This window comes from Vigna umbellata, chromosome 9 (assembly GCF_029865625.1).
Source record: "Vigna umbellata cultivar VRB3 chromosome 9, Vumbellata_1.0, whole genome shotgun sequence".
Taxonomy (NCBI): Eukaryota; Viridiplantae; Streptophyta; class Magnoliopsida; order Fabales; family Fabaceae; genus Vigna; species Vigna umbellata.
Window position 1 is genome coordinate 37,267,064 of NC_142173.1, and position 16,829 is coordinate 37,283,892.

A 16,829-nucleotide genomic window follows, 5' to 3' on the forward strand; every position below is an offset into this window, starting at 1 on the left:
ATGAACTTATCAAATTTAAAAATTTAAATAAAAAAACTTATTAAATTTCAAATTCAGTTAAATAACTTATCAAATTTTAAAATTCCACGAATATATTTTCTAAATTTTGAAATATGATATTTGTTTCTTTTGAATTTTGAAATCTGAACAAATTCAAAATTCAATACTCATTCTATTATTTTATATTATTTATTATTTTGTTTTTTCAATTTTTTTGTTTTACATTTTTTTAATGTGTTTTATTTATTTTAGTTTAATGAATTATATTGTAAAACCTTAAAATATTAATATATATGTAAGTATATTAACATTAAAATTTTTATTAAATTTTAACATAAAAAATAAATTTTAAAAAAATATGTTAACCAGATTTTGACATTAAAATATATATTATTTTTAATTATATTAATTTTAAAATTCGATTAACCTAATACAGTACCTTTTACTATTTTAATTTTGACTATTTTGAAGATTAATTTGATTTTTTTTTACTTGAAAGGGGTTTATTTTCTATAAAAATAAAAAGAAAGATATTTTCATGAAAGCTTAACAAGTCAGTAAATTTTAATACTCATGGCATTTTCAAATGTTGTCGGAGTACATATTTGATTAATTCTGATTTGTCTACAAATTAATTTTTATTTTTGATATTTAAACATGGAATCAAATAGATGCTAAACTGAGCAAAAATATGTTATGTGATATTTTAGTTTCTTTATATATATATATATATATATATATATATAATAAAACTATAATTATTACATACATGATATTATAGAACCGTTATAAAGTGAGAGTTATAGTCATCCAAAATAATTTTAAATTTTAAATTTTATATACAAACATCCTAAACCAAAACTATTTATAAATACTACTCCGAAAAAAATTACTCTACAACATCGTCTTCATCAAGAGCCTCATCTAGGAACACCTCATCTCCTTCTACTTATATCCATAATATGATCATAGCAAAGAGAGAAAACAAAGAGAACATACACTACAAATACATATAGAAGGGTAAACTAGAAGAAAACAAATAATGATATATGAATACAATTAAACATTCCGGTAAGATACACACACCAAAACATCAAACCAAACTAAACTTTGTATTTGACCAACTCTTGACTTGTGGTGAAACAGCTGACCCACCCCAAGCTATCACACAAGGTAAGTCCGCTATCACTCACCTTAGGCTAAGGAAAAGCCCCTAGGCTAGGACCTCCAGCTATTCTCACGACATGCCTCACCCTTCTCTACTTGAGAATAGGTGACTATTAAAATGTCAGGATGAACTCCAAGACTGAGCTTCCCATATTCATACTTACAACCTTTTAAACTACCACTGAGAAATTCCTCCTTGGAATTCTCTTTCGCACAATTTGAAACCATATATTTTACTTTGATACTCCTATAATGCTCATACACAATCACACATCATCCACAATTGAATCAATTACATATCTCAAACTAGTCAAGAACAAAGAAGAAAATAATACATCACAATTTCTACTAGTCGCTCGGCGAATCACCTCTTGAGCGACCCCAAAGTGCTCTTGCTCAGCGACCTTGCTCGTTGGGTGAATCCTCGAGAAAATACCACCAGACTCCAAACAACTCGCTCAACGACCTCGTTTAGTGAGCGAATAAAACTCCAGATGGTACTAGACTCCAACCTCTCGCTCAACGACACAACTCGCAGGCGACTCCTTCAGACAGTAGTCCAGACCTTCCAAGCACTCGCTTAGCGACCCAACTCGCTGAGCGAATAAAACTCAACTCCAGACCTCACCCTCTCGCTCGGCAACCCTGCTCGTTGTGCGAAACTTTAAACAGTGGTCCAGACCCCCAACTGACTCGCTCAACGACCCTGTTCGTTGTGCGAATAGAAAGACAGTGTGGCAGACTATGTAACCACTCGCTGAGCGACTCCACTCGCTCAGCGAGTTTGCATAATTCTATAGCACCAAACTGCATAATTACCCAACTCACTCCAAAATTTACCAATTCCAAATATTTTCCCCAACTTCTAATCCTCCTAGATTATGTTATATACTTAATTAAACTTAACTAAGCGTGTCTTAACCTTTCTAACCTCAAACTAAACAACTAGCCTCAAGATCTCACCTAGAAACCTACAAAAAATCAACTTAGGGACCCAAATTGAATTCTACCATTTATGGCACAATTCCAAGCATTTTAGGGACTCCAACAAGTCCCATTTGACTTACCAAAATTATCCCAATAGACTACTTGAGCACCTAACCCCAAATTCACAAATTCACTACTCTACTTCCTCAAAAATAGCTCTAAACCAAGACAAATTGAATACACTCATAACCAACTCATGTTATTACATATTTCCAATATTTTATACACCCCATGACAGATCAAACTTCACTCTATATAGTTCACAATCTCAGATCATCATTCCATAATAAAAAACAATCAAAACTTCACATTATTCATCTACCTTAAACATAAATTAAGTGCAACCAATTCAAGAATCATACAACTACCAAACATACATGATTAATTATCAATTAAATAAATTCTAGTTTCCCTTACCTATATCTAACTCGCACAACTCTAGAAAATACCCCGATCATGGTTGCACTGCGAGGAATTCCTAAAAACACCTACAAATCACCGATTGACGATTAAAGAGAAACCTTAAAACCTAAATTGAGTCAAGAATTGAAGAAGATACTGAATTGATATGTGCAACAAAAACCTCTTTACATGATCAAGAATCAAGATACATTACAAAAAGGGAACGAGACTCACTTGCTGTAATCAACAATCTGATCGAACAAATAGGTAGACCTTGACGTCGTGATCATCTAACAAGAGATCAGGAAGTGAGAAAAGTTAGAGAGATGGTAGAAAGGTTAAGAGGACAATGTTTTAAAGATATAATTTATTTAAATAATGAGACGAGCTTTAAAAACGATTATTTTAAAATAAATTACCCGGTCTCATTATTTTAATACACCTATCTACTCTAATACTCTATTCTCTAAATTCTTATATAATATATATATATATATATATATATATATATATATATATATATATATTACATATATAAGTGTCTATATTTTAGTTCTTACCAATCATTCTTTATTTATGGTTAAAAAGCAAAAATTAAAAACAGTATATTAATGGAACTTTGAAATTCAGTTAACAACATAATAAATTATATTAAAATATTAACTTATATTAAATTTTGTTTAACATATATTTAAATTTTTTTAATTAAAATTTAATAAATATTTCAATTAGTATAATTTTCTATTCTATATTTTTTTAGTTAACATAAATATAAATTTATTTTATTTGAATCAATTTTAACTTAATAAAACTTTAAATAAATTTATTAAATACTTTACTCTAATATTTTTATATAATTTAATATATGTTAATATTTTAAAATATAATTTATTAAACTAAAACTAGTAAAATAGATTTAAAAAATTTTTAAAAAAATCGAAAAAAAAATAATAAAATGAGTATCGTGTTTTAAAATTGGGATAAACAAATTTCGAAATTTGGAAGAAATGAATTTTGAACTTTGAAATCCTGGATAAATGAATGTTGGATTTTGAAATTTGATAACTACATTAATCCAATTTCAAAATCGGATAACTTCCTTGGATTTTGAAATTCATTTGGGTTTCAAAATTTAATGACTTTTTGTAAATAATTTTCTAAATCAAATTCCACGAGTTTCTTAATTTCAAAATTTGATAAATTTAAAATAATAAAAATAAATATATCGAATAAAAGAAATATAAAATTAAAAATATTAAAAAACAAAAATGTTTACACATAGAAGATGAGATTAAATCAAGAAAAAGATGAAGATGAATGGAGCAGAGCGAGAAGTGTTGCTGTGATGAATCTCACCAACCACCACCACAGAGAGATCAAAAGAAGAAGAAGAATGATGAAGCATGAAGAGAAAGACTTGGGGAGGCATGGGAGTAAATATACAGCTCACAATTTGGTAAACAAATACTTATCTAATTTTCTTACATATATATATATATATATATATATATATATATATATATATATATATATATATTACAAAAGGATACAAAAGTCAACTTGGAGATGTAGGGAGAAACCTCTTTTAAATTTTTAAATTATTTTTGGCCCTAAGGTTTTTGAGCTTTTTTTTTAGGATTTTTTAAATGATTTTTATATGTAAAACATCAAATTTATACATGTATATGCATTTGCATTATTTGATAAATATTATTTAATTTTTGGATTGAAACTTTCACTTTTATCAAATATTAACATTGTAATAAATTTTAACTAGACTTATCAATTTGATAGATTTTGACGTTCTCATTCTTATTTTATTTTATATTTTTTTCTAATTTATTTTTATTGTGCCTTTTATAATTCAAAGGAACAATCATAATTTTTTTCTTAACAAGATGTAGACCAATGTTTTGATTTAAAAATATTTTTTGTCATATTAAAAATACAACAATTTTTTTTAATGTTTGTGTTATGTTGTTTGTAATAAGATTATAACCCATTAATTTAGTAGAGTTAATGACTTGAAAGTCTATAATTAAACTATGACTTGAAAGTCTATAATTAAACTTAATCAAATCTTCCGTTCTTATAGTTATGAAAATAATGATAAAGTTCTTATGACATTTTTTAGAGTTTGAAGACTATGCTATAAATCAGTAGAATCAAATTAATATGTGACATAGGTAGGAGTTTATTACATATAAAATGATAAAAATAAATATATCACATTTCCAAGGGTTATCAGAGCATAATGTGTGGCTCTAGAAAGTGATGTAGCCCACAAGTAAATACTATGCACAAAAAATTAATCTTTCCCTGTACAACTTGATGTATCTCTTGTTCCTGCCTCCATTTACTATTTGTACTATATATTTTTTTTTATATTTTTATCAATTTTTATTATTATCTTTGTTAAAAAGAAAGCCTATAATAACTAGAATTCTTATATCTTTATCTTTATAGGGTTGACTCCAGTTATTATAGCTAAGTAAATATATATAATAATTATCATTTTCTTAATTTTAGTATTTTTATTATTATTCTTTTGTTTTATTATTCTGATCATTTCATATTTTTTTATTAAATCAAACAAAATAAATATGGAATTAAAAAACATTAATTAATTAAATATCTTCTCAACCGTCTTGTAAATTTGTAGTTATAAATAATCCAATCGAATAATAAAAATTAAATCTAACACAATTTCATAGAAAAACTTCAAATTTTTTTAAAGTAAAAACATGTAACCTTAAACATAAATCTGTATTGATCATGAATCTCAAAAATAGGAAATTATAATTAATATAATAAGAAATTATAAAATGTTTTCAAATGCAAATCATGTTGCATGAGAACATATTCGATTAATTCTCATTTGTTTATAAATTAATTTTTATTTTTGACATTTAAACATGGAATCAAAGAGATGCCAAACTGAAGAAAAATTATGTGCATGTGATATTTTAGGTTTTTCGATATATATATATATATATATATATATATATATATATATATATATATATATATATATATATATATATATATGTGTGTGTGTGTGTGTGTGTGTAATTGTCTACTTTTTATAGTTTACCAATCATTCTTGATTTATGGTTAAAAAATAAAATTTATAAAAATATGTTAATGGAATTTGGAAAATCGGTTAACAGTATAATAAACTTTGATTGGAGGTTTCATGGAGAGGCAAGTGTGCCTTACGATTATGATTAGCAGTTTCCTCTGTACCTAGCAGTTTTCATGCATCTCCAAAATTCTAACATTTTTCTTTTCACTAATAGTTTTCGAAAGTCAGCATAGAATTTTATGAGATTTAAAAATTGTTAAAATATTAATCTGTTTTCAAAAACTCATGAAATCTTAATAGATCTTCGAAACCTGGTTATGAGCTTTTTTTTTCTTTAATTTATTTTTTATTTAATAAAAAAAAAAACGTATTAAAAAATTACAAAAAAAAATTTAATATTTTAAATTAAAAAAAATTAATATATTAAATTTCAAAAATTTATTTGCTTTAATTTAGTAATCAAAAATTTTAAAAATATTATTTATCAAACAAAAATAAATAAAACATATTAAAAATCTAAAAAGAAAAAACTTAAAAAAAATATATATTACCATATTCAAATTGAATATGTTAACCGAATTTTTTAACATATTGTTTAATTTCTTAGGTTTTAGTATTTTTTTTTAGTATGTTTTATTTATTATTTTGCAAAAATAATATTCTATAAATTAAAATATAATATATATAAAATTATATTAAAAATATTAAATTAATTAAATATTTATAAAATTAAAAAACAATTTTTTTATTATTAAATTAAAACAAATAACTTTTTTTATTTTTTTTAATTTAAAATATCAAATTTTATTTTTTTAATGTTTTATTATTATTATTAAATAAAAACAAAAAAAGTAAACTAAAAAATTAAAAAAAAAAGAAAACTTTAACTAGCTTTCGGTTAAGAAATTTACTTAATCGGATTTCGAAAGCCAGACTTTATCGACTTTTGAAAGTCGGTTAAGGTTTTAACTATTGTTAAAATTTGTGAAATTTTTAACTAGTTTTCAAGAGTTATGAATAACTATTCATTTATGATTCATGGTGACTATGATTTGGTGGTTCGCTGCATTCACGTATTGATATTGTTTCGATGTGGTAAATGTCAAGTGTCGGTGATGGTGGTTTTAGGATTTTTCTCTACTTAATATTGATTCTATGACTAACTATGGTCTTGTCAAAGTTACTTTTGTTAAGAAATTGCATAAGGGAATGCACAAATTGAAAAACATATGTAGAAATTATCTTCTAAGACTAACTAAGGGAGGTACACATAAGGAAGGAGAGGTTTACTTCTAAAAAGGAAATCTAAGCTCCTAGCTAGAGAACATGAACATTTGCATGTTCTTAAGAAAATTAATGATAATACTTACTGTATAGTATAAAATATTAACCGAGTGGTTACAAACAACCAACCGGATATTCAGGTAATCTGTTTATATCTTATTCTGTTTATATTTTATTGGGCTTATATCAGCTCAGGATCCATGAGATAAATTATAAATACAAAGCCAGGGCCAAAAGCCAGGTACGTTCCACTTACGCATTATTCACTCTACGCTACTCTCAAATACTCAATAGTGATAATCATTCACTAAATATTCAACCAAGAGCTGAGGCTCTTCAAATCACACGCCTAACTTGGGCGTCGGAGTACCTTTTGCAGGTACATCCTCCCTCGTCAAGAAGGAGACCGATCGGTTTGTGCCAACACCGATCGGCCAATAGCAGGAGTTTGGAAGCGAGCGAGCGGCCCAGACACGTCAGCAGGTTAGTCTCTCGGTCCCCAAAAGTATCCACCGAAACATTTTGGCGCCCACCGTGGGGCCGAGCGTCAAACCCAATGATGACCACGAGGAGCATGGAGGAACAACAAAGCACCAGAAAGATTATTAGAAACCACAAGAAACCAAGACGAGCGTTCGATCTCGACATCACTATTTCGGATCAACACGAGAAACTTTCGACAAAGTAAAAACTACAGTAGATGAATCATCATCTCTACGTGAGACGTCGTCAACGAGATAAGTATTTTTTGAAATATGAATATTTCATAAAATATCTAATTGATAATAGATATTATAACAACTATTTTTATGTTAAATATATAGTATAATCCATAATATATTATATGATATATGATATATTATATATAATATAGCATATAACTATAAATATAGTTATCTAATTATTATAACCGAAATATTTTCTAGCATGATTAAAATAGTCAAAGAAATTGTTGTGTGAGAGATAAGTATCAATAGCAATATTATAAAATCTCAAGACGGTTTTGATACCTTGTTTATTATCTATGTGATTTATTCGGTGCAATTCATAATATCTGGTAACCGAATCATTTATTATACGGTCATATACCATAATATATATCATCATGAGAATTTCAGCAATGAACATCTTGAAGAAATATATATCAAAATCCACGCCATCAATTATGCAAGTGCATACTAAGATCTAGTCATAAACGGACTTCATGGAATTCAATTAACGAAGGGGAAGTCTCCTATTACAAACACTGATTGCCAATTTCGTCAGCAAAGTTCATAATTAACGATCAAGTCAGGGACCGAGAGGTAAATCCCTCTCGGGAGAGAGGTAAAGCCCTCTCAAAGACGAACGGTAAATCTCGTTCACTAGGAAACACTCCTAGATCAAAGCAGAGGTAAAACCCTCTCAAAGCCGAACGGTAAAGCCCGTTCCCTAGGAAGCACTCCTAGGTCGAAGACCGAGCGGTAAATCCCCCTCGGGAGAGAGGTAAAGCCCTCTCAAAGACGAACGGTAAATCCCGTTCACTAGGAAACAATCCTAGCTCAAAAAAAAAGTAAAACCCTCTCAAAGCCGAACGGTAAAGCCCGTTCCCTAGGAAGCACTCCTAGGTCGAAGACCGAGCGGTAAATCCCCCTCGGGAGAGAGGTAAAGCCCTCTCAAAGACGAACGGTAAATCCCGTTCACTAGGAAACAATCCTAGCTCAAAACAGAGGTAAAACCCTCTCAAAGCCGAACGGTAAAGCCCGTTCCCTAGGAAGCACTCCTAGGTCGAAGACCGAGCGAACGGTAAAGCCCGTTCCCTAGGAAGCACTCCTAGGTCGAAGACCGAGCGATAAATCCCCCTCGGGAGAGAGGTAAAGCCCTCTCGGTTCATGTTGAAGAACGAGCGGTAAATTCCTCTCGCTTAATGTCTAAGGACGAGCGGTAAAGCCCGCTCGGTTAAAGTCGAAGGCCGAGAGGTAAATCCCTCTCGGTTCATGTTGAAGGACGAGCGGTAAATCCCGCTCGGTTAAAGTCGAAGGCCGAGAGGTAAATCCCTCTCGGTTCATGTTGAAGGACGAGCGGTAAATCCCGCTCGGTTAATATCGAAGGCCGAGAGGTAAATCCCTCTCGGTTCATGTTGAAGAACGAGCGGTAAATTCCTCTTGCTTAATGTCTAAGGACGAGCGGTAAATCCCGCTCGGTTAAAGTCGAAGGTCGAGAGGTAAATCCCTCTCGGTTCATGTTGAAGGACGAGCGGTAAATCCCGCTCGGTTAAAGTCGAAGGCCGAGAGGTAAATCCCTCTCGGTTCATGTTGAAGGACGAGCGGTAAATCCCGCTCGGTTAATGTCGAAGGCCGAGAGGTAAATCCATCTCGGTTCATGTTGAAAGACGAGCGGTAAATCCCGCTCGGTTAATGTTGAAGGTCGAGAGGTAAAACCCTCTCGATTAATGTTGAAGACCGAGAGGTAAATTCCTCTCGGTTCATGTTGAAGGACGAGCGGTAAATCCCGCTCGGTTAATGTCGAAGGCCGAGAGGTAAATCCCTCTCGGTTCATGTTGAAGGACGAGCGGTAAATCCCGCTCGGTTAATGTTGAAGGTCGAGAGGTAAAACCCTCTCGATTAATGTTGAAGACCGAGAGGTAAATTCCTCTCGGTTCATGTTGAAGGACGAGCGGTAAATCCCGCTCGGTTAAAGTCGAAGGCCGAGAGGTAAATTCCTCTCGGTTCATGTTGAAGGACGAGCGGTAAATCCCGCTCGGTTAAAGTCGAAGGCCGAGAGGTAAATCCCTCTCGGTTCATGTTGAAGGACGAGCGGTAAATCCCGCTCGGTTAATGTCGAGGGTCGAGAGGTAAAGCCCTCTCGGTTAACGTAGAAGACCGAGAGGTAAATTCCTCTCGGTTCCTATTGAAGGACGAGCGGTAAATCCCGCTCGGTTAATGTTGAAAGTCGAGCGGTAAAACGCTTTCAATTCCGCCAACACAGCCTCCCTCAAACTCATCAGTCCTATAGTTAACCACGGCTAAAGCCAACCGCTTAACTCGGACTTGGGGGGCATAATGTATAGTATAAAATATTAACCGAGTGGTTACAAACAACCAACCGGATATTCAGGTAATCTGTTTATATCTTATTCTGTTTATATTTTATTGGGCTTATATCAGCTCAGGATCCATGAGATAAATTATAAATACAAAGCCAGGGCCAAAAGCCAGGTACGTTCCACTTACGCATTATTCACTCTACGCTACTCTCAAATACTCAATAGTGATAATCATTCACTAAATATTCAACCAAGAGCTGAGGCTCTTCAAATCACACGCCTAACTTGGGCGTCGGAGTACCTTTTGCAGGTACATCCTCCCTCGTCAAGAAGGAGACCGATCGGTTTGTGCCAACACCGATCGGCCAATAGCAGGAGTTTGGAAGCGAGCGAGCGGCCCAGACACGTCAGCAGGTTAGTCTCTCGGTCCCAAAAGTATCCACCGAAACACTTACATTGTTGATGACTTGTCTCCATTTGATGTACGCACTAAATTGAAGACATATTTGTTTCAAGAATGAGAAAATGATAAAGGACTAACTTTGGATCTTATAGAATAAGAAATAGAGGAAGATTCATTGCAATTTAAACGACTTATGACAAGGTAAAAGAACAAATACTAGGAAGAACAAATATCCTCCAAGGTCATGATGCTTCATGATTGGAATTCAAGAAACATGAAGATCATGGCTTGGTGAACAATTATACAATAGTTTAGCCAATTAAAAATATTTATAATTTTCTTTTAATTGAAATAATTCGTTTATGTTTTTAAATTTTTAAGTTATTTTTGGGTTTGATGTCTTTAGACTTTTTTTTAAGATTTTTTAGATAACTTAAACATTTATACTTATATATAAAGGCATCCAATACATACATACATAGATACATACATACATACATACATACATACATACATATATATATATATATATATATATATATATATATATATATATATATATATATACATACATACATACATACATACATACATACATACATACATATATATATATATACATACATACATATATATATATATATATATATTAATAAATTATTACCTTGATTCTTAAATTAAAACTTTAACTTTTATTAAAGATGAAGGATGTAACATCCCATTTTAATAGTACAAAACTATCGAAATAAAACGTTACATAAATGCTAAAAGAACAAATAGGTAAAACAAACATCATTCAAAGAAGAGATCTACTCGTGTAGATTTATCTAACAACTCATCTGTTTCTCCCTCACCTTTCACTCGAACAATTAAAAAGAATATCTCCCTAAGCTCACACCATTTAGGTGATCATTGCAAAAGAATATAACAACACAAAGACAAACAACATAAAAGCAAGGGTAAGTTAGGTATAAGACAAATTATACACCTTTATAACATATCATACATAAATCATTTATATAACATATATCAACCCAAACATCTAAACATGCAAAGTGTAACACCCCTTACCGAGTGCCACTAGAAAATAACAAAATCCAAAATTTTATGCCAGTTTTTTTTTTAATTAACATCGCGGAACTAAACCATCAAAAGTCTAAGCGTCTTACAACATAAGTTTAAAACCTTACATATCAAATTCATTATTCAAAGACATAACTCTCGTCGTGCTACTCCATCTCTGCCTCATCTGCAACGCCATCTACTCCCGTACAAGTACGATCATCGTAGGTGGAACCACAACCACAAAAGGAAAGGGTGAGTAACTAAGAACCTAACATAGCATATAATTTCAATATCAAAATATCATAACTTAGATTATCTTAGTCACAACCTTACAATACAACACAATATTCAATTCATAACTTAGATAATCACCACCCAGACTATCAAAGTCACAACATTACAATACGTCATAGTATTAAACTCAAAACTCAAATCATTTACACAAGCTTCTGTTGTTTCCCCCAATTTTGTCGTACCAAACCTGTTTCGCAAAACAAGACGATTCGAGCCGTTTTCCATCGCAACTTCAGACCTATCTCCCCGACTCCTCAAGGAACTACGAGTAAAAACTTCGGTCAAGCGCACCCACCGAGCACTACACTCACACGAGCCGAAGTCATTGGGCAAGACATCCAACCCTCTCTAGTCCCTGCACACGAGGAAAGGGTGACACTCGAACCTCAGTCTCCGCAGAGACTCAACACACTATCGTATCGCAATACGAACAGCATCGATTCGACAAAAATTCTAAGGAAATGACATAATGCTTACTCTCACAATTTTACCATCACAACCATATGCAGATCACCATCATGCACAAAGTCAACCAAATTCATTCACCAACAATTAATGAAAATCACAAATAATTAAATTAATTAATTTAATTATTTTTCCTACTGATGCACCCCCGTGAAATTACTAATTTCACACTTCCATCAACTAAAACAACATTTCTAGTGCACCCCCACTTTTTAATTAATACCCAACATCAAAGAAAACACCTAATTCTAATACACCCCCTTTTTACTCTAAACACACTCCCTTTTATATCTACACTTTCAAGTCGATCCCAAGGCCATTAATTTACATTTTCTCTCACTTCCAAAGTAGGTCCCACTTGGAACTACTCATTTCTCATCAAACTCTTACTTTCTCTCTCCTTCTTCCTTACTTTTACGTAACTAACTCTCTTCCTTCCCCTCTTTCTCTTTGTTTTTCATTTAACTACACCGTGTCCACCCCACCTCCTTCTCTCACCAAACAAAATCGTGGACCCCACTCCCATTCTTCTACTCCTTTTAATTTATTTTATAGGTTTAATAGGTTCGGAGGTCCCTATATTTGTGTGTTCGTTTCAATTGGGTCCTCCAATTTTGGAATTGATCAATTGGGTCCCTAATTTGGTCGATTTGATTCAATAATAGCCTTTTCGTTAAATACAGTTAACGGACGTTAACCTTTTTTAATAGGTGGCAAGCTGAGGCATCCAGGTGGCACCGTTTGAGCCTTTTCTCAATCTCTGTTACCTCTCTCTCTCATGTAATGAAATCCAGTCCCCATCATCTTCATCAAATTTCATTCATCAATCACCATACCCTTAATATATAACCCTTTCATCTCCAGTTCAGAACCCTCCTCCAATTTCCTTTCTTCTTCCTTCGATCATTTGTCTCATTCCTCTCCCAAATTTCCATTAATTCTCAATCCACTCTCTCGTTCCCAATTAGGTCCCATTCTTGTTCAAATTTCGTTTCTGGGTTCTCCCAATTCAAAGTTTTGCACTTTCCCTTTTTGCAGTGGAATTTCTCGTTCCTGGGGAGATCAATTCCATTGTCTCTCACTAAAGCTGAAAACTTGGAGAGAAAGTGTCATAATTTCGATTCAATTTTTTTTTTGACAATTGGGTCTGTGATCTTCCTGTGTGGGTAAGCAAGGTTACGAAAAATTGTGGGATCGTGATTTTGGCTGCAATGTTTAAGAAAACTGTCTATGACCATGGTTTTTGGCTGCAACATCAAAACGAGGTTTAAGAAAATATCATTTTCCTTCGCTGTTTTCCTCTCCCATCTCATTTTGCACAGAGACACTTCGCTGCTTTCTGCTCACGCTTTCGTCCATTGTCGAAATCTCAATCTCTGTTCAGATGGTGTGGTTTGCTTATATATATATATATATATATATATATATATATATATATATATATATATATATATATATATATATATATATAAATAAAACAAAAAATGAAAAACTAAAGAGAATCGATCTGCAGGAGGTTACCGATTAATGGAGGAGTTGGTGTTGTTTTGTTGGAATGTCTGACAGTGGTCTGAGAAAAATAAAAATAATATGTTTAGAATGGAAAAGAAGAAGAAGGTGAGGAAGATTTGAAGTCAAAAGGGGATCTGGAAGAGGAAGAGTGTGAGAGCCAGGTTCTTACCCTAGAAAGGATTTTATTTTAAACTTAAAATAAAATAAATTCTAACCCTATGCGCCACGTCATAATTAATTGATTCGTCAGCATGCCACGATACATTAAATTTAACGCCGTGTACTAAAATTAACGGTAAGGGCATTATTGATTCAGTTTTACCAAATTAGGGACCTAATTAATCACTTTCAAATTTGAAGGATCCAATTGAAACGAACACACAAATATAGGGACCTGCGAACCTATTAAACCTATTTTATATACTAAAACTACAACTTCACTCCATGCACCAATCTCATAAGTAGCAACCTCTTCTTCTCACACTCCCCTTTTCTCTTCCCCTCCTTCATTTAACACTCATGGTCCCACACCCCTTACTCACTCTTTGGTTTTATTCTCACTTCTCTTTGCTTTTTACGTAACTCTTCACATACCTAAACACTACAATTTTCATTTCACTATTCTCTCTCTTCCATGCTCACGGCCTCACCTCTATTTACTCACTCTTTTACTTTTTTTATTTTTTTATTTTTAACACTTACATGAGACACTAACCTTCTCTCCCCTCTCTCTTCTCTTCAATTTCCCTTCTCTCTTTTACGTGAACAACCCATGCACCACTTTTTCTTTCTCAACCTCAAAGTCCAAGACTCTCATCTTTTCCAATCTTCTCTCTTCATGATCCTCTCCCACACATGACACCAACCTTCATTCCCTTCACTGTTTTTCATCCAAAATTGTGCCCTCTGTTTGCCTTTCTTCCTCATCTTCTCCTTCTATCACAAAAATAAACAACCTATTTTTGAAGAAACTCTCTCTAAGCTCTCCTTCTCTTCTTTATACTCCTTCAAAGTATCACACTTCACTCCTTGAATGAAACCGCATGACACCCACCCTTCACCAACACTCATTCTCATTTTCATAGTCCAAGTCTTTCTCTTCCAACAATGGAAGACAACTCTTACTCCCATCCTCACCTCTACATATTTCATAGTCCAAGTCTTTTCATTAGTGTAGGAATTATAGGGATAATAGTAAAGTAGAAATATATAATTTTTTTAGTATTTTTTATTATTCTTTTATTTTATTATCTTCATCATTTTATTTTTCTTGATTAGGATGAAACTAAATAAACAGGGAATCACTAAAAAAAAGACATTTATTAATCAAATATCTGATCATGTCCTCTGTATTATAACGTTGTAGTTACAAATAATCCAGCCAAAGTAATAGGAATTAAACCTAACACGATTCCAAATAAAAAAAATTATTTAAATATAACCTTAAAAATAAATATATATATCGATCATGGATTGGTCGAGAATTAAAATTAACATAAAAAGAAAATATTATCAAAATTAAAAATCAAATAAGTCGTATTTTATTAAGATCAAAATAATTCAAAAAAGTCGTTGCATTCAAATTAAAAAAAGTCGTTGCAATTCAAAGGTAGAAATACAAAACGATAATTGTAATTCAAAAGACTTAGAAATTCAAGACTCATCATACTCATAAAAGTTGAAATTAAAGAGACATAGAACCCATGAAAGATCTTGACACATCATTTCCGAATCCACTCACTAAATCCACAAAAGAAAAATCATTTTTTCCAGACTCATTATACTCCTAATGATTGAAATTCAACACATAAAAATTAATGGGTTGAATACCAACTATTCAATAAATGAGTCACTAAACCATAATTCTTTTTTGATGCTAAAGAATTCTTAAACTCAATCATGTGCAATCTTGATTCATTTTCCAACCTCTCCCTGTCGCTTTGACTGATTTTCTCAAATTGCTTTATTTCCAAGATTCGGGAGTTGGCAGCTGGGCTCTCATTTTTCAAGATACACGCAAGAATGAAAACGAATCTTGAACATCTCTTGGTTTGTATTGGTTTGAGAAAGGTAATATCAAATAAATTTGCATACTTCCACATTTGTCTGCGATATCTTTCATCTTTACTTTCACGAAGCAAGAATGCAGTTTCAAGGGCGTCTATCTGAGGTTCAATCAATTCGCTGTATATAACTGTTAGGAGTTGAACAGATGAACATTGAAAAGCTTCACAGAGTTTGAAGGCAATGGAAATCACATGCATACCATCGTGTTCTAAATAAATATCATATAGAGAACTCTGTACATCATAGACCTTTCCTCTATGATTAGCATTGTACAGAAACCTATAAAGAGTTTTTCTCAGAAGATCAGCTGTGAATTCACAATGAATTTCAGATATTGTTTTCCGTTGTATGTTGATACCTACAAGGGGGAAATCTCTACCATAAAACTTCCGAAAACCGCTTTGAATTTTTTGGAGAGAATTGGAAAAATTATCATCTGATCGGACAAAATATTTCAGGATAGAACAGGACAAGAATGAATATGCCATAGCATTTTCATATATTTCTCCAGATTCATGGATAGTTGTTGCATAACCATCATCAAGTATTCCAGATCGATCTAGTGAAAAGTAATCGATATCTTCAGGAATCCCTAGTTCATCGAAGGCTGGAAACATTCTCTCCGTTCTTCCATCTCCAGGGGTTTTGAGTTGAAAGGCCAAAAGAAAAATAACACCTAGATGATATTGTGAGATAGAGTAATCAATACGCTCAAAGAGGTCCTTACCAAGTTGGCACACTTGGTTGTCTTCTAACGGAATCAGTCGAATGGCTTTTTTACCTCGGAGTTTGTCATCTGGAAAGTCTCTGATTCCAGTGTCTCCTTGGAAGGTCCGCTTCACAATAGCTGCAAAGTTCTCTGGTAAATCAGGTGTTAGTTGCCTAAATAAGATTTCCCAATTTGGTGTAGAGGATTGGGTGGCGGTGATTGTTGGTGGCGGGATCCCAGAGTAAGTCGGAGCTTGGGTGCTTTGCTCTTGCCCAGATCCGCCAGAGCTCGACGGACTTCCGTTTATCATTTTTCTTTTCATTTTGAAATTATAAGTTCTGGACGAGTCTTTAGGATAAGTGCC

At 32.4% G+C, this 16,829-nt stretch overlaps 1 protein-coding gene across 1 annotated transcript; it reads right to left on the minus strand.

Moving 5' to 3' along the window:
* Nucleotides 1-15,303: 15,303 nt before the first annotated feature.
* Nucleotides 15,304-16,829, minus strand: LOC148193425 (uncharacterized). The gene has a single exon (XM_088099831.1). The coding sequence runs from the start codon at nt 16,785-16,787 to the stop codon at nt 15,504-15,506; it is 1,284 nt and encodes a 427-aa protein (XP_087955957.1). The 5' UTR covers nt 16,788-16,829; the 3' UTR covers nt 15,304-15,503.

Excerpts from the sequence above, each read along its gene's own strand:
- LOC148193425 (XM_088099831.1), bottom strand. The coding sequence starts at position 16,787 with ATGAAAAGAAAAATGATAAACGGAAGTCCGTCGAGCTCTGGCGGATCT.